Raw genomic sequence first — 21302 nt, 5'->3', positions numbered from 1 at the left:
TCAAATTCGGATATGATAACATTTTAAATCACAGTTTTTAATAAAAATTAAGTATTATTAAGAATTAAATATATATACATGTCTACAAAACTAATAAATCATGAAATTAGTATCATATTATCAGTTTCTTATTCTTAATCACTTAAATTTTAACAGTCATACAACTTTCATAGGCGTTGATCGTCTTTAATAGTATCTCGTCGGTGATTTCACTTACTTTTAAATTTCGCGCCAGTTTTCCCTTCACTTCGTTTTATTTAGGGAATTGTAGGGATTTTTGTATAATTTTGGTAGGGATAAGTGGTAATTTCGTTTTAACCACACTGTAACCATTGTAGATGATCCTTTACAATGTATAAAGCAATACAATATAAGATCTTTTTAATAAAATCTTTATGAGCACAGTATTTTATTAACAATAATAAATGTAATATGGCCCAAGCATATGACAGTTATTACAATGATTATCATAAAAATGCTGAACTACAGCAAAATTTAAAGTACAAGAAAAAATACCGAAAACTTAAGAGGATCGTGAAAAATACCGTATTTGTGAGTTTTGATATTGTAATTTTGACATATGATATATGCAGATGTTGATATCTAATTGAATGTATAAGCATATAAGTATAATAGGATTGTAATCCTAATTCCAATACAGGAAAACGCAGCACTATGTGATCAAGTTGCACATATGCAAGAAAATTTGATGTTGGTTAAAGAGGAGAGGCTGTTTCTTCTACGTAAATTATGCCAACAACAAGGAGAGATGGAATCTAATTCGACAAGTCTAGCTCGTTCACAAACAAGTAATGCAAATTCACCATCACTTAATCCAGAATGTACTACGCCCAAAAAAACAGTAAAGAAGAGAGCATCCACAGATGGATCAGGTATTTCTCTATAACTATTAGCTGTAAAATTAATACCTTAACTTTATGAAGGTTGATAATGTCAATGTTAGCACTATGTATTAAGCATTTATATAATAAGGATTATTTATAATGCAGTGAGTATAAGTCTTTCTTACATAAGAATTATAATTTGAATTTATCACAGAATCGAAAAATAAGACAAAAAGGTATAACAAAACTGCCAGAAGATTGGTGCAATTGATTCCATTGGATATACATGGAAGGCCATTATTTCCTATAGCCTTGGGAGATCTTACAATATATTCTCTTGGTGATGTGGTATCAGACAGAATCGCATATCATACAGAAGAACTTATATTTCCAGTAGGTTATTGCAGTACAAGAGTATACGCAAATTTGAGAGATCCAAGAACAAAGAGTTTATATACCTGCAAGATATTAGATGGTGGTCCAAAACCTAGGTATATGAAACTATTCATACAACTAAAAACAATTATTTCTAAAAGAAATTATACAGATATACAAACATATGATTTTGTTATTTATAGATTTGAAATAGTATCTGATAATGATCTAGATCAACCGTTAGTCGGATCCAGTCCTGACGAATGTCACTTAAAATTACTGGCAGCAATTTCTCCAGTGCTTTGTACGATAGTGCCAAAGGGTGCGGATTTTTTTGGAATTTCTCATCCTACTATACAAAATTTAATCCAAAGTTCTCCAGGAACGCGTAAATTGGCAATGTATAAACAACAACGTTTTGAAGTATGTACATAGCATTTTAAAATTATTGTATTTATTCTTAACCATAAAGGATTAGAAATAATTAAATCTAAAATATTTTTATCAATTTCTCTCTTAAGTAATACATTCACTTCAAATTTAAGGAAAACTTTGATAAGAAATATTTTGAACTTAGGATAATATATTTTGCAAAATTTTAAATTTAAAACAGTTTATTCAGAAATTATATTTTATAGGTAAGCAAAAATCATCACCTGCATGTTGATCGAGCTACAAGTCCAGTAACAGAAACAGAAACTGATCCAGGATTAGGCTTTGCGGCATTACACAGGCATTATGCTTTGAATTCTTATAGAGTGAAAGAAGAACCTTCAGATCACGATCTATTAGCACTTCAAGATCTCCTCGCATAGTTATTAGTATAATATAAAATAACAAACAATTTGTATTAAAATAAAAAGTTAACAAGACATTCATAAAAATTAATATTTTGATTGCAATTTTTTTCGCCGCAATATATTGGTGACATAGTAAAACGTCAAAATGTTATAGGGTATGAAACTTTTGACGAGTCGTGATAAGTAAAGATGATAGAATATAAACAATCTATTTGTATTAATCCTAAAATGATGATTATATTTTTCAACGAATTGAAAGAAAGATGAAAATATTACAAAAATAATTGCAAAATAAAATGCAATGCTGAATAAAATTACTAAAAATTTACAAACTTGCAAACATTTCATAGATCAATGCATAGGCATTCTAAATGCAAAAATTGTTTGCAAATTAATTAAACTTTTATAAAATATTTAAATAATTAATGTTGAATAACTTGAATAACTTATCTTTTTCCTCGATAATTTGTTAATACCGTCTTAATTCGATACGCGAATAACGCATCCTCGATTGGAACTGATTAGAACTCCAATAAAATATCTAAGTCAAAATATTTATTAATTATTATATTATAATTTATTAGTTTTCTTTTACTCTAATAGTGAAATCATCTAACAGTTCTTGCATTTTTGTTCGAATATATTTACTGCAACAATTACTAATGTAAACATTGCTTTTCAATAATTTTATTATATTTATTTAAATTGTAATGTATAAAATGATCAATATATGACAAATCTGTAACCATTTGTGCACCTTCCTAACCATATACAAAATTGAAATATTCTTACATGTATTGTTAGCAATATTTATCATATAGTTATAGATATTTTTCGTTCGTTTTTACTTTACATGAATTTTTTGGACGAATCCTCTATATAATTGATATGTATGGCACAATATATATATAATTAGAATCAACAGATTGATTAAGAATCGAGATGTTTCTATTGGCGTTTATCTATAATGTACCCTTAAATTAAAAAAAATTTTTTTCAAATACAACACTCCTAAGGAAGAATATAAAAATCATATATGGTAGCACTGTATTATTAATTACCTTAATGTTGGAGTAATATTTCAACTACTCTATATAAAGATTATTTCATCACTAGATTTTTTAAATATATCAACTGCCATACACAATGCATCATTTTTACAGCACATGCTTATAATATACGTTTACAGCACAGCGCCGATGAGAGATCTCAAATTGATATTGAAAAATGACTAGTTACAGCATAAAAAGCTCGAAATATGAATTCTCATAAAAATTGAGAAATATAGTCAGGTTTGTAATATCGTTTGTATATCAGTGATATTATTAAATACAGGAAATCGTATGTACGAATTAAGCTATATATGCATTATTACATATGCATAAATAAATATTTGTACTGATTGGTCTTACATTTCAATTAAAAAATGATTAAATATTCTTTTCATATTTCATAACGATCAGTAGAAAAAGAAATATAAAAAATTTATAGTTTAACTGTATAATCTTATTTAATAAAAAAAATAAATTTACCCCTCTTGCATTCTTCCTGAACACTTTGTAATCTGTCTAAATAATAAAATTAATATTATTTCCTGCAAGAATGATAGATACCCAAATATTTTTATAATTATTTTAAATAATTATTACTAATGCACATATGAGCTTTTCTGTAACAAATTGGTAAATGGTATGCATATCCTAATATGCAAATAATATAAATTAGGCATTTATTCTTCCGTTTTGTTTTTACTATCACCGCTTATTGACCCGTCCGATAGTTTTATTAAATAACGTATTTGCAATTGCAATTACTGGAGAAAATAATTTCAGCTGGCAATCACTGAAACAATTATTTAAATCATAATTAAATATTATAAGTAATATCATAAAATATATATTTTATAATATAAAAGAAATATACCATACTCCAGTTACAGGTTCTGCTTCGTTTCCACTTACAATAAACAGTGGAAATAAAATGGAAAAAACACAGCCACTAAAAAAATAAAAAATTATTTATAAATTCATAGGTTTTATAAAATTATCGCAGTTTGAATGAATATAAATTCTATTCGTCATTTTTGTATTACTGATAAAAAATTTAAAAAAATTATTAATTGAATAAGTTTTAATATTAATTTTTTTGGAGTTTAATTACTAAGAGATTTTTAATTGGCTAAATAAAAATAGACATCTATCTTTAAACATTAAAGATATTGTTACTTAGAAGATAACAATTGTAGGAATTATTTTGTACCTTACAAAGTACGAGTTGGGCATTTGGGTAAGTACTGCTAATGGCATACCAAAGCCTAAAAAGTATGGCCAATTGCCTTCGATAAAAGTCAATCGTCTATGCAATTCCCAACCCATGTTGAACCATTTGTATTCGAAGGCATAGAGAGCATATAAAAGGCACATGTGGACAAGGGCAAGAATGTCCCCTAATGGCGGAAGTGGAACTTTAGACACCAACATTCCTTGTCCCAAGAATAATGCTTGAACTAATACGCTAAAAAGCGTGTCAGCTATCAACTTGCTTACACTTGACAAAAGCAATGGTCTCCCCTGTCTATATCTGTAAGCACTATCGGCTATGTCCTATATATATTTGCAAATGCACTGTTAGTATTATGTTATACATAGATGTGGTAACATTAGTCTGCGAATATACATTTTAGAGTTATTGACAGAACGAATCAATGAACGGAATTATTTCTTGTAGGTTTTTTTAGATATTAAACATGAATCCAAATTCATTTTCCAAATTTGATCACAATTTTGAAAAAATTTGCCACATTTAAAAAATAAATTCATGTTCAGCAAATAAAAATATATTTAAAAAATAACTACAATTGTTACAACAATTTTTTATCGCAGACCAATATAATTTTCAGTGTTTTAATAAACCATTTTTTATATTTTATAAAAAACTGTACCTGAAACCACAAACTGTTAACTATTCTGCTGAGCAAGAACAGTGGTAGCACCCATATTGTACCAAATGTAAGAGATAAAAATGGTTGGATCCATGACCATACTGTAAGACCCATACCAGGAGAATGGCCGAATATAACAGTCAATAAGTACTTAACAAATGGCAGAAGTCCAAAATCGAATATCAGTATACTAGCCCAAAACACTCCACCATTCAATGCACAACATTGTAGAGTTCTTCTCAATACCTTAGATTCCCTAAAATTGAATGGACTAATAAATTTTTGTTATTAAAATTGTCTCTCATAAACATTCCTTGTAAATAATAAAGATACCGTTGCTTATGCTTGGAGGGACTCGACATAACTACATCTCTCTTCCTAAGCTCTGCTCGGTTGGAAGTTTTTTCAATCAATTTCTCATTAATTTGCTTATCCATGTAAAAAAGTACAATGGTACCTTTCAAACTGTCTACAAAGCCTCGACATATTGCATAAATTATTCCCTGAAAATAAAAAATTAATTTAATTATATACAATAACAAGAGTTAAAATACATGTATTATCTTAAATGTATTTAGAAATATCATAATCTTGAATTAACTTCTGATAATGATTTTATTAAATATTGTGATTTTACAAAATTATGATTAATACAATTTTACTTTCCAATGCCACATATTTTCATAATTAGATAATAACAAAATAACAAGCAATTAAAACGAAACAAAAAATTTTGTTGTATAATTAATTCTGAGTAGACTTTGTTAAAAAAAATTTTAACTCAAAACTCAGTTATCAATCAGTGAAAGTTGAATAAAAAAATAACAATTAAATAACTTCTGTCAAAAAAATGCTTATCTAAATTTATTGTTATGATTTTACAAAAATTATTTCTATCAAGAAGAAAGAAAATTTTTAATTTGTTTATGGTGACAGAGGAGATATCTATTAAGAGAGATACCGATTATCCAACAAAGATTATGGTGGATGAAAATACATAGGAACGCGCATGGTCCACGAGGTTAGTCTACTCACTATCACGCTATCCATTGCGATTATGCTCGATTAGATGTGGCTCAATTTATGCTCGGAAAATCACTAACAGTATACCGGACAGTCATGTTGCATACAACGAAGAGGAATATAATATGTGATGCTGTTCTGTTGATTACGATGATGAAGAACAACGTTCGAGCGTATTAGATAAATTTCTTCAGGCTGCTGTCGTACTATACTGTTTGTGCGTCGAGCAAACGATCGTCAAGTGAACAATGCCGACAATTCGTATAGTCCAACAACGATAAGTCCCGTTGTTCGGAGCTCCATTCCCCCTTTAACCCCGCACGAATCGCCGATTTCCGGGGACGAGTCAGCTGAAAAACAAATGTGCGGAAATATCAGCTGATCGGAGGTGGATCCCAACGGCCAGTGACAGTGGCTCCGAAATACGGAGTGTCCATACTGCGTATTCATAGAAAGAGGTCTACTTGATACTAAAATTTCCCAGCGTTTGATTGACCAATCGAAAGAAAGAATTTTACTAATTGGTCAATTAAAAAATGCTTTGAAACATTTGTAACAAAATCAGATGACGATGACATTAGTTGCATTCAGCAAAGAAAGCAACTTTGCAACTATTGTAAAATTTTTCAATACGATTGGTTCTTACTTTTTATTTCTTATGGATCTAAATGTATATCGTATCGAAGAATTTTACAATAGTTGCAAAACTGCTTTCTCTGCCAAATGCAGTCATTCTCTGTATTTTAACAAGAAAATTCGTTTCCTTATATGAGATAAAAGAATCATCGGCTAGGGACCTTTAAATGTATGTTTGTTTTGCTATTTTGAGATAATGTTGAGTGCAGTATCTCCTATTAAGCTGATATTTCATTTATATTATACATATTATTTAACAACTAATTTAACAGTGTTTTATATGTCTAACATTTTATTGATTAATTAAATTACTATTTTAAACTTAGGGTTGTTCCACCTTTTGGTAAATTTTACCTATTAGGTAAATCTGGCAATACGTGCCAAATGTGATTAGATAATCTTGTTACTTACCCAACAGGTAAAATTTATTAAAAGGTAGAATAATCGGTCCTTATAGTGATAAACAGATAAATAAATATATCAGCTAAAAAATCAATTAAAAAAACTAATATCAGCCAAAAATATTGATCGTGAATACGCTCTGAAATCAATTATAAAAAACAAAACAACAAATAATTGATTTGACTTGATAATGACTTATGCAAATAAAAATAAAAATATGACAATAATCATATTTTTCTGTAGTTTTAATTAAATGACTTTTAATTATAACGAATAACTGGACTAACGTAAAATTTTGCATAAATATATTAATCAGAGCTTTATTAGTATACGTATATAAATTTGATTTACATAGCAATTATTTTTTCATGAAATTTGCAAATAAGCATCTACTACAAAACGCAATACTACATAAGAATCAAGACAAACAAAAAAAATTAAAAAACTTTTAAACCAATAAAAGAGTTCAAATTTTATAAAGTTACTCAGACGTAATAATTAATGAAATTTTCATATTTTGATAAATACTTTTATATATATATATATATATATATATATATATATTTTCAAAATGATCTCTTGTAAATGATCGTGATCATTCATGACGAATGATTTTCGGATAGAAACAGCGTTGCCATTTACTTACGCATGCGCCATTGTGATGTTCTAAAATGGCAACGTGGTCACAATGATGCGGCCTTGTTGCGGCCTCAACGTTTCCTTCTCATAGTATGATATCATGAAATGACGGATGTACAGTGTCCAGAGGATCTGGAATAACAAAAATTTGTGCAACGCGACTTAACATCATATTGCGGTTTTCTCTTATAAACAATTTTTTTTCCATCGTAGAAGTTACCCTTTGATTGTGATAGACTATAATTGTCTTCTGCATTGCATCCGTCTTCATGCCACGTTTCTGCTGAATATCAGAAAATTATTCATTATTTTAGTTAAGCAGGTAACAAAACGGAGTATATTCATTCTTTTTTTGGAGCATTCCGAGTGATTCGGAGCAGGCAATCCTACTCCGAAACGCTCCATAAAGGAATAAATACTTTTCAGTTTATTTTTCAATATTCAACTAAATGTATAGTTTTTAATCTTCTGATAATTAAAAAATATGAATATATTTTTGTGTATTATGATAATCCATATGTAATATTTTGAATATTAAGAATGTAAATGAAAGACTCTTGACGTTGCCAAATGATGATTGGAGTAAATAAAATGTAAGTGTACAGTGGAAAAATTTGTGTGTTAAATTTAATACATTTTACGTATTTTAAAAGGTATATTCAAATTTTTATGTTAATTCAACACAAGATGAATATATTAAAAAGTAACACAATTATTGTATGTAAAAATTAACACAAAAATATAACACTTTAATACAACTTGGAAATAAATTGTAGAATATTTCTTCAGTAAATTTATTTTTTATTTGTTAAATTAGCACATACATTTATCTTTTATTCATTTATCCTAGAATTTATGTGTCGAAACTATGCTATTTTTATATTATTTATATTATAGTGTTATTTTATAACACTAGGAACCGTTGAATATCAATTTCACACAAAATGCATATTTCAATAACAGAATCATCATGTTATGTCAAATTAATGCTTGTTATAAATTTAACAATATTTTAATAAGAATTTTAACACAAGTACAAAATGTTTTTTGTTACGTGGATAAAATTTTTAAACTTTTGTTGATGTTTCGTTGACATTAATTTTGACACATATCAAAAAAAGGCAGATAAATTTTTATCAGCTTCCGGACATTTGTATCGTTTGGATAATGAAATTTTAGATTATTTTATGTGTTGTGATGAAGATAAAAGAAGCTTTTTTTGGAGCTTGGAATTTTATTAGACCAAGAATAACATTATAATGTAATTATAATGTTTATATAATGTAATTTTTATTTTAGGTTTATATGGAGTCTTGTCTTGTATACTTTTTTTTTATCTAATTTAATATTGTATTGTGTAAAAGAATTGTTTAGCATAAATTGTTTTATGTGATTAATTTTTGAGTTAATGTTTTAATGTGAAATTAATGTGAAATAAATGTTTATATATTATAAACATTTTTATTATTATCTATTACTTTTATCAAAACATACGTTTCTATTATTATCTTTTACTCTTATCAAAGCATGTATCAAGATTAATTTATTTATAAATACTATATGATTTGAAATTATAGAGCCATGTAATTTTATTTATTTGTGTTTTTAATATTATATAATAAATTATTATAATAAAAAATTATTATTATACTAAAAAAGTAGTATATTTACCATTTGATAATTACATAATCATTGTAAAGGGAAGGAAGGATAAATTCTCTCTGGAAAAGTTATTTATTTCTTTTTGCTTCATTTTATCTTCAATAATTCAGATAAGTTAAAGAGGTAATCAAATAAGTAATTCTGTACATTCTTTTTTTTATTTAAAAATTGATTAGATTTTTAATGATAATATTTTATAATCATGATTTTGTTTATGTACAACTTCAAATATAATTATAATGAGTTTATCAATTAATATTACAGTCAATTCAAAAATGACAAGAATACGAAGAATCTGCTGCATTGGAGCTGGTTATGTGGGTGGACCCACCTGCAGCGTTATTGCACTGAAGTGCCCGGAAATTCAAGTGACCGTTGTTGATAAGAGCAAGGAAAGAATTGCGCAGTGGAATTCACAAAAGTTACCAATATACGAGCCGGGCTTGGACGAAGTAGTGGGAAAATGTCGTGGAAAGAATTTGTTCTTCTCCACTGACATTGATACAGCGATTAAGGAGGCTGATCTGATATTCATTTCGGTAAACACACCGACGAAAACCTTCGGCAATGGTAAGGGAAGAGCAGCTGACTTGAAATATGTGGAAAGTGCAGCCAGGATGATCGCGCAAGTTGCAACAGGAGATAAGATTGTCGTGGAAAAAAGTACCGTACCGGTAAGAGCAGCCGAGAGTATTATGAATATTCTCCGCGCCAATCACAAGCCAGGTGTTTCTTATCAGGTAATTACTTATTTCTCACAATTGTAATTTAAATATAAAAACGTGACAATTCTTAGTTGTCTTTTCTAGAATGAATTATTTTCCATGATCTCTTATATCTTTTTCAATATATTTACTTTATTTTAATTCATTTAAATATTCTTGACATTGCAACATAACGTTGCGTAGAAATTGTAAAATATAAAGTTGCAATTTTGAAATTAATACATTCAATACGACACATCTGCAATTGTATTAAGTGTATTAAAAATTTTATTGCGTTTTTGCTATGTTTATAATTAACAGATTGTCAAATCGCCAATAGCAATCGTATAGTTTAATAGTTACTTAAATTAATGTTGTTCAGTTAAGATAAGCTCTCGCTTCATACTGCACGATTATTCACGATTTTTTGTTCAAGCGAGTGTTTGTTATTATTATCGCATATTGTAATAATCAATTTGCACTTTTGTTGAGATTTGTCTTTTTTTATATTTAGTCGAATATTAAGATAATTGTTTTTTAGATTCTTTCGAATCCGGAATTTTTAGCTGAAGGAACTGCTATAGAAGATCTGGTAAACGCGGATCGAGTACTGATTGGCGGAGAAAATTCGCCAGAAGGGCAGGTGGCTATCGAAGAATTATGTCAAATTTATGAACATTGGATTCCAAGAGAAAAAATTTTAACGACTAACACATGGAGTTCAGAACTGTCGAAACTGGTGAATAATGGAACATTTCACATTCTTATAGTAATAGCAGTGCCGTTAAATAAACTGTGTAAATCTCTCATTGCATTGTATCATAACATACTATGTATAAGTGTAAATAAATTACACATTAAGTGTAATTTATTTACACTTAAATTTAATACAACGAAAATAGCAGTTCTAAATATTTTTATCAAAATGATATTTACTAATAAAAATGAACAATAGAGAAAAATAATTTTAATGATGTTGTCAGATATTCAGGAAACTATGATTTCATCGTATTTGTAGTATGTTCAAGTATTGACTCATAATGAATTTTTATTTCGTCATATGTCATACGTGCTATGTTAGGTATACGCCTGTATATAAAAATTTAAATAATTTACAACTTACAAATAAAATTCAATTTGAATAATCTCAAGTACAACAATAAATTTTAATATTCATTTATATTCATTTGATTTTAGGCTGCGAATGCTTTCCTCGCTCAGCGCATCTCTAGCATTAATTCCTTGTCAGCAGTGTGCGAAGCTACAGGTGCCGACGTGTCCGAGGTCGCTCGAGCAATCGGACTTGATTCTCGAATCGGTTCCAAGTTCCTTAGTGCATCAGTCGGTTTCGGCGGTTCATGTTTTCAAAAAGACATTCTAAATTTAGTATATATTTGCGAGTGTTTAAATTTGCCCGAGGTAGCGGCATATTGGCAACAGGTGATTGATATGAACGAATATCAGAAGTCCAGATTTTCCGCAAAGGTCATAGAATCTCTTTTTAACACCGTGACAGACAAGAGGATCGCTATGCTGGGTTTTGCCTTCAAGAAAGATACAGGAGATACGCGTGAATCACCAGCAATTCATGTCGCCAAGACGTTGTTAGATGAAGGCGCCGTTCTTCACATTTATGATCCCAAGGTCAGCTCTTTCTCTTTTTTATAATAGAAGAAATGAAGATCTATCAGACTTATTTTTAATAACAGATACTTTAATTTCATTACAGTTTATCATAAGTTGTATTTATTAATTTTTTATGTTTCATATTTTATTAATTTCGATATAAATTAAAAAAATTTTTTTTTAAAGAACTTATTTTAACTTAAAAAACTAGACTTTATTAAAATATGTAATTTAATATAAATTAAAAAAATTTTTTTAATTTAATAGATAAATTTTTTTAATTTAATAGATATTATATTTCTTATATATACTTTATTTACAGAAATATTAAATTTCCTCTGTATTCAACATTATAATAGAAAAAATTGCAATTTAAATTTTTGAAAAAGTTGATGTAGAGAATTTATCAGAGAATTGATAATTAATAAAAAATACGAATATAATTGTTCTGCATTAAAATTATATAATATTACAAAAGAATCATGCCTCATTCAATAAACTTTGTATTTTGTACTTTTTATATTGTTGTGTTCTTAAACCAGATAATGATTTGTACTTAGTATATAAAAATTAAAAAGCATTTTAATAAAAATTCAGTAATAGACTGAGTGTACAGTTCTTGTACAATTTGTCTGCTTCACAGGTTGAGGAAACTCAGATTATTCAGGACTTGACTCATCCAAGCATAACGAGCGATCCTAAAGATGTAAAAAGTAGAATCAGTATTTATAAAGATGCTTACAGCGCCACGAAGAATACTCATGCTATAGTTTTATGTACCGAATGGGATGAATTTATCGTAAGTAAGAAAAGAGGGTGTTGTCTAGATAATAAAAATGGCTTCATCCTTAATGCTGTCTAATTTTTCTATGCATTTATTTATACGTTTAATATACATACATACACACACACATATATATATATATATATAACGTAAAGAAAGAATTAATAAATATTTCATTTTTAGGAATTAGATTACACGCAGATTTATGCAGATATGATGAAGCCAGCCTATATTTTCGACGGAAGGAATATTTTGAATTTTGATCGATTGCAAAAGATCGGTTTTATTGTTCAAACTATCGGTAAAAAACGCACAAGATCAGGAATTTCTAGAGCATGGGGTAGCCAGACACAAATTTAAAAAAAAACGGACCAAGCAATACTTCTAATTTAATAAAAAATGATAACAATTATTGCAATAATTTTAGTTAATCCAAAAACATAGATGCATTTGTAAAACGTAGCTATTGAATTTCATTATTTTAATTTTTAACGAATAGATACGTTTGTCTCCTAATGACATATCGATATAGACTGCGCATCGTGATGCAAATAATATTCAGTTTTACATATGATGTTTATTATATTTTAAAATATAATCTTATACTACTTTCTATAATTGAAGAATTTAGAAAAAAGTAAAATATCATGGCATGGAATTTGTCTTTTCAGAAATATATTTTAACAATTAGAAGGACAACAAACAACAATTAGATTGCACTGCAAAAATATTTTATATATTTGAGGTATTTGTTTATCATAATTTAATTTAATTTTTTAAATAAACAAAAATCAATAACAGAAGGGCTAAGAGCCAAATTTTTCGTATATTTAAATTCTTAAAAACACATACATTTCGATTTATTTGTATTCTCAGTGTACACATAAATTAACGCAAATTTAATAAAAATAAAACTGTTAAATACAATTTCTGCAAATTATAATTACACAAGAGGTGGACCTATTTCTTCATATCTCTTTTCAGTCGCAATAATGCAATGCTTTCAGTCTTCGTAGTTACATTCTTCTATTATTATCGGTCGCAATTTGTCCATAATGATAATAAAATTAGTTGAACATGTAGAGTTATTCCGTAAAATTGTGCAAGCACACATTCTGTTATTAAATTAATACCATAGATTATAAAAATTAATCTGACAATGAATGATCGTTATATTCAAAATTCTTAGTATATATTATATAATCCTTATTTAATTGACAACGATATTAAAGTATGCGTGATAAATAAAATTATTGTACATATACCTCAATGTGAAGGTTTAGCCAGAATAATTTTTTAAGAATTTAAATATACGAAAAATTTGACTCTTAGCTTTTATTATTCATTTTTATTTATTATTATTAAGCCATTATAAGTTTATCTTTTTTTAAATAAAATTAAGTTCTTTCCAAGAAAAACTAGATCTTTTTATGACGTCTTATTTAAATTTTAAATATTATGTTTAATTCTCTTAGAATACTTAAAAGAGATTATATGAAGAAAACATATTACATATTTCATATAGTTATGTATCAAATATAAAATTGTATAAATTTTAACTTCTTTTATCGTATATGTTATTAATATGAGTGTGAAATCTCAATAGATTTTATAATATCTTTCTTAGAATAATCCATTCTGAAAGGAAAAAGTATAAGGCAAGCAAATTGTTTAGTAATAATTAATGACAAACAAATGTATTAAATAGTAACGTAAGACAAATAGATATGCGGCACTGAATAATTTTAAACTAGAAATAAATTGCAACTCTGGTATAAAGTGTATAATTGTTATAATTGACTTTCACATCATTTTAATAACGGGCTTCAACGTACGTAATTAAAGCAACGTTTTTATCGCAGATACGATAGAATCATATTTCCTTTAGTACTATTAAGATCTTTCTTTATCAACTTTTTAAAAATAACTTTTAATTTATAAAGAAATTGCAATTACATTTTTGGTAATAGTCAAAGAGTTCCGTCGCGTTTATAATGTTTCGGTGTTAAAATTAGCTAGAATGTTGTAATTGATTTCCAATTTTATTATAGTCGACTGCATTATTGCCTAAAAAGAAACACTATGAAATCTCTTGAATTCTCATCCGATTATTTATGACCATAATTATCTATTTAGATATACTATATATTAATTTCAACACAATTAATTATCGAATAAAGAATATGTATGCAATATCAAATTGCGATCAAATGAAGATGAATTTAAAGTGTTATAAATGATTATTTTAATGGTAATTTAATTTTAACTATAATAAAAATATATTCCATACATATTATTCCAACGCGTATTTAGACATAAAAATATATATAATAAAGAAACATTTACTTTATTATTATCATCGTTATAAGTTAGACTTGTATCTATTATATTTACATTATATAATTATTGCAAACTCTTTTACATAAATATTTGTATTAATATCTTGCCTTACATATCTTGTTTGTTCGATGCTTTAAATTCTTTATAATCTATATATACTGTAATCTATATATAATCTATATATCTGTTACAGCTTTTATTTCCATATCACTACTATTATATTAACTACGTTATAAGAAACGCATTTTGTGATAATCAAATTTGTAATACATTTTTGAAGTGTCAGTTCGAATATATTTGATTATATTTACTCTATTATATTTACGAAATAATTTATTAATACAGATTACGTGAATTCATGAAAAGTATTTTGAATAAAACTTGGAAAGAATTTATATTCATTAATTTATTAAATTTGTTTGCAGTATTATGTATCAATTTAAGTTCAATGTTTTTTTCAAGTTGGATGCATGTAATAAATCAAGTATTTTAATATTATATTTCCTATAAATGTGTCGTAACCATAACATATTGTACACTATTTTTGAAATTATTAAAGAATTATTTCTTTTAGTTTATAAACATATTATAATAATTAACAAATGTTACTTTTTATAAAGTTCCAATGTTGTTTTAATCATACATTCACATTTATACATATGTAAATTGCATCTAATATAAGTGCATACATTGTGCATAGTTTCTAAGTATATAGCATAAAAGTTTATAAATACATTTTTAGAAAAGTCATTTGATGTGATTAATTCTTCATATTTGTTTAATTTATCAAATAATCATTAAAAAAAATAACACCTAACTGAAAAAAATTTTATTAAAAGGAGAATTAAGAGACAAATTTGTTTTGTACACATTTTTTTCCCCATTTATACTTTCTGAACAGTTTAAGAAATATGTATAACAAGTTAAAAATATTTGAAGAATTTATTTAGAAATATTTAATTTGTAACAATATTTTTTGCAAGAAACAAACGTCAAATTATCTTATTTTATAAATTACAAAATTTTGATGTTAATGAAACTGAAAATATCTTAAAAAAGGCGCATGCGCAAATTGGCAGTGATGTATCAATTTTTCGATGATCCCTACTGTTAACGTGGCATATTTTATGAAGAAATAAAATATATTGAAATATTAAATGCAAGAACTTACATCTGCAAATTAGATTCGTATTTTCTATGTTGGAAAATAAAAATTTTCTGATAGAAAAGTAAATTTATTGTGCTTTGCAATTTAAATTGTAAAAAGAAAAGTGTGAAAACTTATGCTTGATAATCAAATCGTTAACAACAGATTGTTTAATAATTTTTGTTAAAATTGTAACTAATATCTTTTTTCTTATATCTATAATTTTATCTTTAATTTTTTAATAATTGTAATACAGATCGATTAAAAAATTAAGTGCGCATTTTTATACTTTTCGTACATTTCAATACAAATTATAAAATATTAACAATGTTTTTAGAGTATCTGTATTTCTAATTAGTTTAAATTATTTATTATTCCAATGTTCAAACTATGCGCGAAGTACAATTTTTACGATATTTTAAAGAATTGTCAATTCGAAACAAATAGATATTATATTTTTGTTTATTATAATATAATAGATAGAAGATGTTTCTTTAGATTTTATAATTATTGTCATTACTTCAATCAAAATTCATTCGATTTTCGCGTTATCTTAATTTTCAATACGCCCATAAAATGAAGTTACGAAAATGGAGCAGCTATATACGAATCTGAGGAAGGTAGTGACGTGTTTCATGAAATGCTTTAGGAGCAACAGCAGTAGCGACAATAGTAGCACGAGTCGCTGTCCAACGATCAGCTCGAAGAGCTCTAGCGAGCGATCCGCATGACAGTTGTGTCGAGATTGCGCCGAAGTCGCGAAGTGCCGACGACAACGACGACGGCGATAATGATGCACGACGAAGCGTTGTTTTCACAAATTTTAAGTCTGTTGATGTACGATTATCAGTGATATTCTCGTGGATTACTAGTGAAATTCTTTGATTACACGAGCGTGTTTCTCGGCGTGTTCGTCGAAGAGAATTTGCAATAGGCCGGGCCTGTCGGTAGGAAAATGGCGGCGCGCCTTCTGCAGCGGCGACGTCGAACGACGTGGTGTATCTGAGAAATCGTCGTTCGTGCGAAATAATCGCTCCGAATCTTTAAAAATCGTCGCCTTCTTTTTAATGTCTCAAGCGAGACAATCTCCGCACATAATTCGATTGGCGGAGTAATCGCGAGCGGTGTGGCCGGAGTGACATTCGCTCCGGACAATGTATGAACGGTGTACAGATTGTACGGGATATACGCTCGAACAACAACGGTTACAGGAAAACAACAAGGCAGAGTAGTGCGTGCGGTACGCATAGCGAGTCGCGCTCGCTCCCAGAAGCGGCAAGTGCTCTCACGCGAGCGCTCTTATGCGAGTGAGCGCCACGAGTCAGCGGCATCGGCAGTGGCACGGACCGCGGTGACAAGTGTCTCATCGGCGAGGCGGCACCTCGCCTCACCCCCGCGGTCGCCGGAGGATGATACCGTGGCCGGCGGCAACGGTCGTCGCCGTCCGCGAGTCTCACGCGCGATCCAGCGATCGACGTTGAGCCGCGGCGGCCAAGGCCGGCGGTCTTCGACGCTCGGTCGCAAGAACGATTCCTCGCGGATCCGCGACAGCGGATTGCGCGATCACCACGGCGGACCACCGGCTGCTCCCGCGGAAGCTCAGGAAAGATGAGAGGCGTCCGCGACGGTGGCATGGCGAGCCTCCTCGCCCTGGCGCTCCTCTATTTGCTCCACGCGTCGTATCCTGTGAACGGTGCAGGTATATATTCTTCTCACTGGAAAAGTGGAAATTCTTATCTCGTAAAAATACTTTGTCAGAGATTAAAGAGTTTTCATAGTTAATATATTTTGAACGCGATAGTTTTAAACACAAAGTCACGTTTATTCAATGCGTTAATGTGACAATGTAGATTCAAGATGTGAAAATTGTAATTGTTTATGCCAATTAGAAAATTTGTTTATAAAGTCTTTTATAAAATTTGAATTTGACAGCAAAAAATATGTTGACAAAATTTAATTGAAATAACATGACTTAGTCAAAATATTATACAGGAGGTACAGCTAGTAATGACTTATAGTTTAAAATAAGTTGAAATAATAGAGTTAGAATAAATTGTTTTTCAAATGAAATTTTGTTTTCGAGGAAAAGAATTTTAAAATTAATCAAATGTAAAATTATTCTTACGTTTAAAAGAAGAATTAAAAGGAGAAAAAAATGTTAGAATAAGTGAGAGAGAGAGAGAGAGAGAGAGAGAGAGAGAGAGAGAGAGAGAGAGAGAGAGAGAGAAACAATCTATTCTAATTAAATTCATAGAACAACTTCATATATCAACGGCCAACATTTTCAACAATATTTCAATTAAATAAGAAATAAGTGTGTAAGAAATAAAAAAAATTATTCTTCATTTGACACAAATTCACTTAACTGCTCCTAAGAGTCAACTAATTTAATCAGTTAATTCTGATAGTAAAAAAACTATACAGTACGTCTGTTATCACATTACATATTATTACGTTAAATATAAGTCAAGTGCATACGTACTTGATTAACTTTCAAAGTTTTTTTTTCTTGAAAACGAGACCTTATACGAAAACAATTTCTTCTATTATTTTTATTTATTTTAAGTCGTAAACTCATGCCTCTTTCGATATTATATATTTTATATTCTGTGCAACATCTAATTACGCTAATTTTAAGAAGTAATTAAACTTTAATTAAAAATTTTAAAAAGTTTAATTCTTAATTTAAATTAATAATACTTATTACATTAAAAACTTTTTATTTTCTATTATTTATAACTTAAAAATTATAGATACGTTCAATTCAGTTTCAGAAAACTTAATAACATTTGTACGAATTAATTTAAACAGTTTATTAAAGTTTAAATTAAAAGTATTGAAATTGAGGAAGGGGAATGTATAATAAAAAAGGAATACATCCATTCTAAAAAAATGATTCTTGTTAACCTTCGATATATACTCTCAGATCGTCGACCGTCACTGTTATGACAAAAAAGGAATTGAATATGTGTATACTTGAACACTTTGACTTTACTGAACAACTAAACTTGCATTCAAAGTTATTTTTAAGTCACGTTTAAAAGTCAGCTTGGAAGACAATACGAATGAAGGAAAATCACGATGTTAAAAAAGAAAAGACATAATGATTTCGGCGAGCCTCTTTGTTGACGCACTTCTGTTTGTCCCACGCGTTGTACTTTGTAGACGATTCTTCGGCCACGGTGTGCGTTCTGCGTGCGTGTGTGCGTGAAGTCTTTTCTTTTCTCTTTCTATATTTTTCTCGAGCCTCGTCTCTCGTACTCGTTTTATCGTTTCTCTATGTAGCTCGCGCGTCTCTGTCTCTTCCTCTGTCCCTCCGTTCCAGTCACCGTTTCGCTTCTCCATCTCGCTCGTCTCCCTCTTTCTCCCTTTCAACGGCGCGCACATAACGTTGCGTAAGTAACGTGCCACGCCGTGATGTACAGAAGGGCCGTTTAATCTCGTTGCTGCACGAGGTCTGAAAAGCATGCGGAAGGGTGAGCAGCCGGTGCATTCGGTTCTTACGTTCTTCGCGACCCTGTTTTCAAGAGCCATGCCGCATCGGAGCACGATTTACCCCTTCAGTGTTCCGGTATACTGGGGGCGTTGGATAGCTTAATAATAGAGCAGTCTATCAAGCACCAATCAAGAAAGATTCAGGTTTAATTCTCGGATCCTAAGTATAATATAGAGAATTTCTTTTTATAGTAGAAAGATATTATTCGACTGTGAGATTAAAATAAGAATGAAAAACAAAAACAAATCTTAAGATAACTGGATAATATAATTACAAATCATAATGCTTCGTTTTACAACAGAAATTTACAATAAGAAGAAGAAAAATAAAAGCTACCAACCAATCATATTGTATTCTATTATTCTAAGATGATGATTGTTTGATTTATTACATTTTGCATTTTTTCAATATTGTCTTATAAATTTCATTTATGTGATGTTCTCTTTTTGTAAAATTTGTTTATTATGATAGTACATGCATTTTATCTTTATAATTTGACTTATTTGTCAAACTATAAAAAGATTAAAATTGTCATCTTTTACAACTAATTCTTAATTATTAACATAAATAAAAATCAAAATTAGTAGCAGAATCAATTATACAAAATTATTATAAAAAATAGAATTGTTTATTCCAATGAAAAATTTGTATTTTAAAAGATATTGTTTTTTGCATGACTTAATTATCTATTTAATTCAGAAATAGAATTGCTTGATAAGATGGTTATCCTCGCGTAATTATTCTTGTTTACTATGTTAAACAACTGCCTCATGTGTTCATTCCGACGTGAGAATTATTAAGCATGTTAGCAGTTGGACCTATTATTTATTGTCCAGATAACCATTATTCTTTATTGTATGTGAGCATTGTTATAATCTTTGAAATTTTTAGATTGCTAAATTTTTGTACTGCGTGTTCTTAAATTTTCAGATAACATATTTACAAAAGAATATTTGCAAAATAATTTCAAAATTAAAATTGCATTTTTTAAGTAATATAAAATCAACATCGTCATTTTATATTGAAATTATTTTAATGTATTTGGTAATTTAAATGAATAAGAGAATAAAAATAAAATAATTAAAATATGATGTCAGAGAAATTCTATATGTTATATTACTTTTATTTTAAAAATATCTGCAAAAATATATATATATATATTAGGTGTTGGAATTAATTCGTAGCGTTTTACAAGTGATGGGAAGTACTTTCATTAATGTATTTTTTAATGCTCATGTGAAATAAATAACATTCTTTCATTAAAAAACGCTACGAATTAATTCCAACACCTAATATATGTATATATATATATATAAATTACTCTAGATAATGATAATTTCTTTTTTATATGAAATGAATAATAATTTATTTTCAATTTTAATTCGATATCGAAATTCTGTTAATGCAATGTGTTTTTGTATGTATATATATATATATATTCTCAAAGTATTTCAATAACGATATTGCTTAAGTTTAAGATAGAGTTCAAGGAAAGGTTAATGTCTAGAGGTTTTAAGATTTATCATAATAATTTAAAAATTTTTTTAAAGTCTCTTATTTGTCACACAAAATACATTAAATAAAGTATAAACAATATATTTTTAATTTGATATCGATATTTTGTTATCGTACTGTTATCATCAAGATATTCAATCGTGATATTGCTTAAGTTTACGACAGAATTTAAGAAAGGATTCATGTCTAGAGATTTTAATATTTAATTATTTGCTGTAGATACGTAACATTTTAAATAATTATATGACAAATGAGAATTATTTTTCAGCAAACTTATTTTTGAAATGTGAACTCAGCGATCACGTAAATTTATTTATATTACGTATTTATGTATCATATATGTACATATCGCTACCTCATCTGCATT

The 21302-nt window shown here is 28.4% G+C and overlaps 4 protein-coding genes across 8 annotated transcripts in view; 3 read left to right on the top strand and 1 right to left on the bottom strand.

The window, feature by feature from the left end:
• Positions 1 to 294: 294 nt before the first annotated feature.
• On the top strand, positions 295 to 2104 carry LOC105149439 (transforming growth factor beta regulator 1). 2 transcript variants are annotated; one of them, XM_011061859.2, is made up of 5 exons: positions 295 to 552; positions 662 to 893; positions 1060 to 1336; positions 1424 to 1643; positions 1859 to 2104. In XM_011061859.2, exons 1-5 carry the CDS (start codon positions 433 to 435, stop codon positions 2033 to 2035), a joined length of 1026 nt encoding a protein of 341 aa, XP_011060161.1. In that variant the 5' UTR covers positions 295 to 432; the 3' UTR covers positions 2036 to 2104. The 2 variants fall into 2 exon arrangements, with proteins under 2 accessions (XP_011060161.1, XP_011060162.1); XM_011061860.2 differs by having other exon boundaries at positions 301 to 552; positions 637 to 893.
• A 587-nt stretch (positions 2105 to 2691) lies between these two features.
• tank (EI24 domain-containing protein tank) lies at positions 2692 to 6205 on the bottom strand. Of its 2 annotated transcripts, XR_015544352.1 has the most exons (7): positions 5997 to 6205; positions 5295 to 5464; positions 4962 to 5217; positions 4280 to 4623; positions 3944 to 4018; positions 3082 to 3862; positions 2692 to 2994 (listed from the first exon to the last, which is right to left on the bottom strand). XR_015544352.1 is itself a non-coding variant. In XM_011061861.2 (6 exons), the coding sequence occupies exons 1-6, from the start codon at positions 6009 to 6011 to the stop codon at positions 3775 to 3777; spliced, it is 948 nt and encodes a 315-aa protein (XP_011060163.1). In that variant the 5' UTR covers positions 6012 to 6205; the 3' UTR covers positions 2692 to 3774. The 2 variants fall into 2 exon arrangements, 1 of the variants encoding a protein (XP_011060163.1); XM_011061861.2 differs by having other exon boundaries at positions 2692 to 3862.
• A 116-nt stretch (positions 6206 to 6321) lies between these two features.
• Positions 6322 to 15633, top strand: sgl (UDP-glucose 6-dehydrogenase sgl). Of its 3 annotated transcripts, XM_011061863.2 has the most exons (7): positions 7682 to 7983; positions 8201 to 8254; positions 9588 to 10063; positions 10569 to 10766; positions 11225 to 11671; positions 12297 to 12452; positions 12621 to 15633. In XM_011061863.2, the coding sequence occupies exons 3-7, from the start codon at positions 9599 to 9601 to the stop codon at positions 12795 to 12797; spliced, it is 1443 nt and encodes a 480-aa protein (XP_011060165.1). In that variant the 5' UTR covers positions 7682 to 7983; positions 8201 to 8254; positions 9588 to 9598; the 3' UTR covers positions 12798 to 15633. The 3 variants fall into 3 exon arrangements, with proteins under 3 accessions (XP_011060166.1, XP_011060165.1, XP_011060164.1); XM_011061864.2 differs by lacking the exons at positions 7682 to 7983; positions 8201 to 8254 and adding an exon at positions 6322 to 6442; XM_011061862.2 differs by lacking the exon at positions 8201 to 8254.
• Positions 15634 to 16579: 946 nt separating this feature from the next.
• Positions 16580 to 21302, top strand: part of babo (TGF-beta receptor type-1 babo) — a 41857-nt gene continuing 37134 nt past the window's right edge. Inside the window, exon 1 of the mRNA XM_011061865.2 lies at positions 16580 to 17623. Within this exon, the coding sequence (XP_011060167.1) occupies positions 17533 to 17623 (91 nt within the window). The 5' untranslated portion in view covers positions 16580 to 17532. The remainder of the gene's footprint in view (positions 17624 to 21302) is intronic.

This window comes from Acromyrmex echinatior, chromosome 3, assembly GCF_024713525.1.
Source record: "Acromyrmex echinatior isolate Ae372 chromosome 3, ASM2471352v2, whole genome shotgun sequence".
Lineage (NCBI taxonomy): Eukaryota > Metazoa > Arthropoda > Insecta > Hymenoptera > Formicidae > Acromyrmex > Acromyrmex echinatior.
This window is presented reverse-complemented; position numbering and strand designations above follow the sequence as displayed.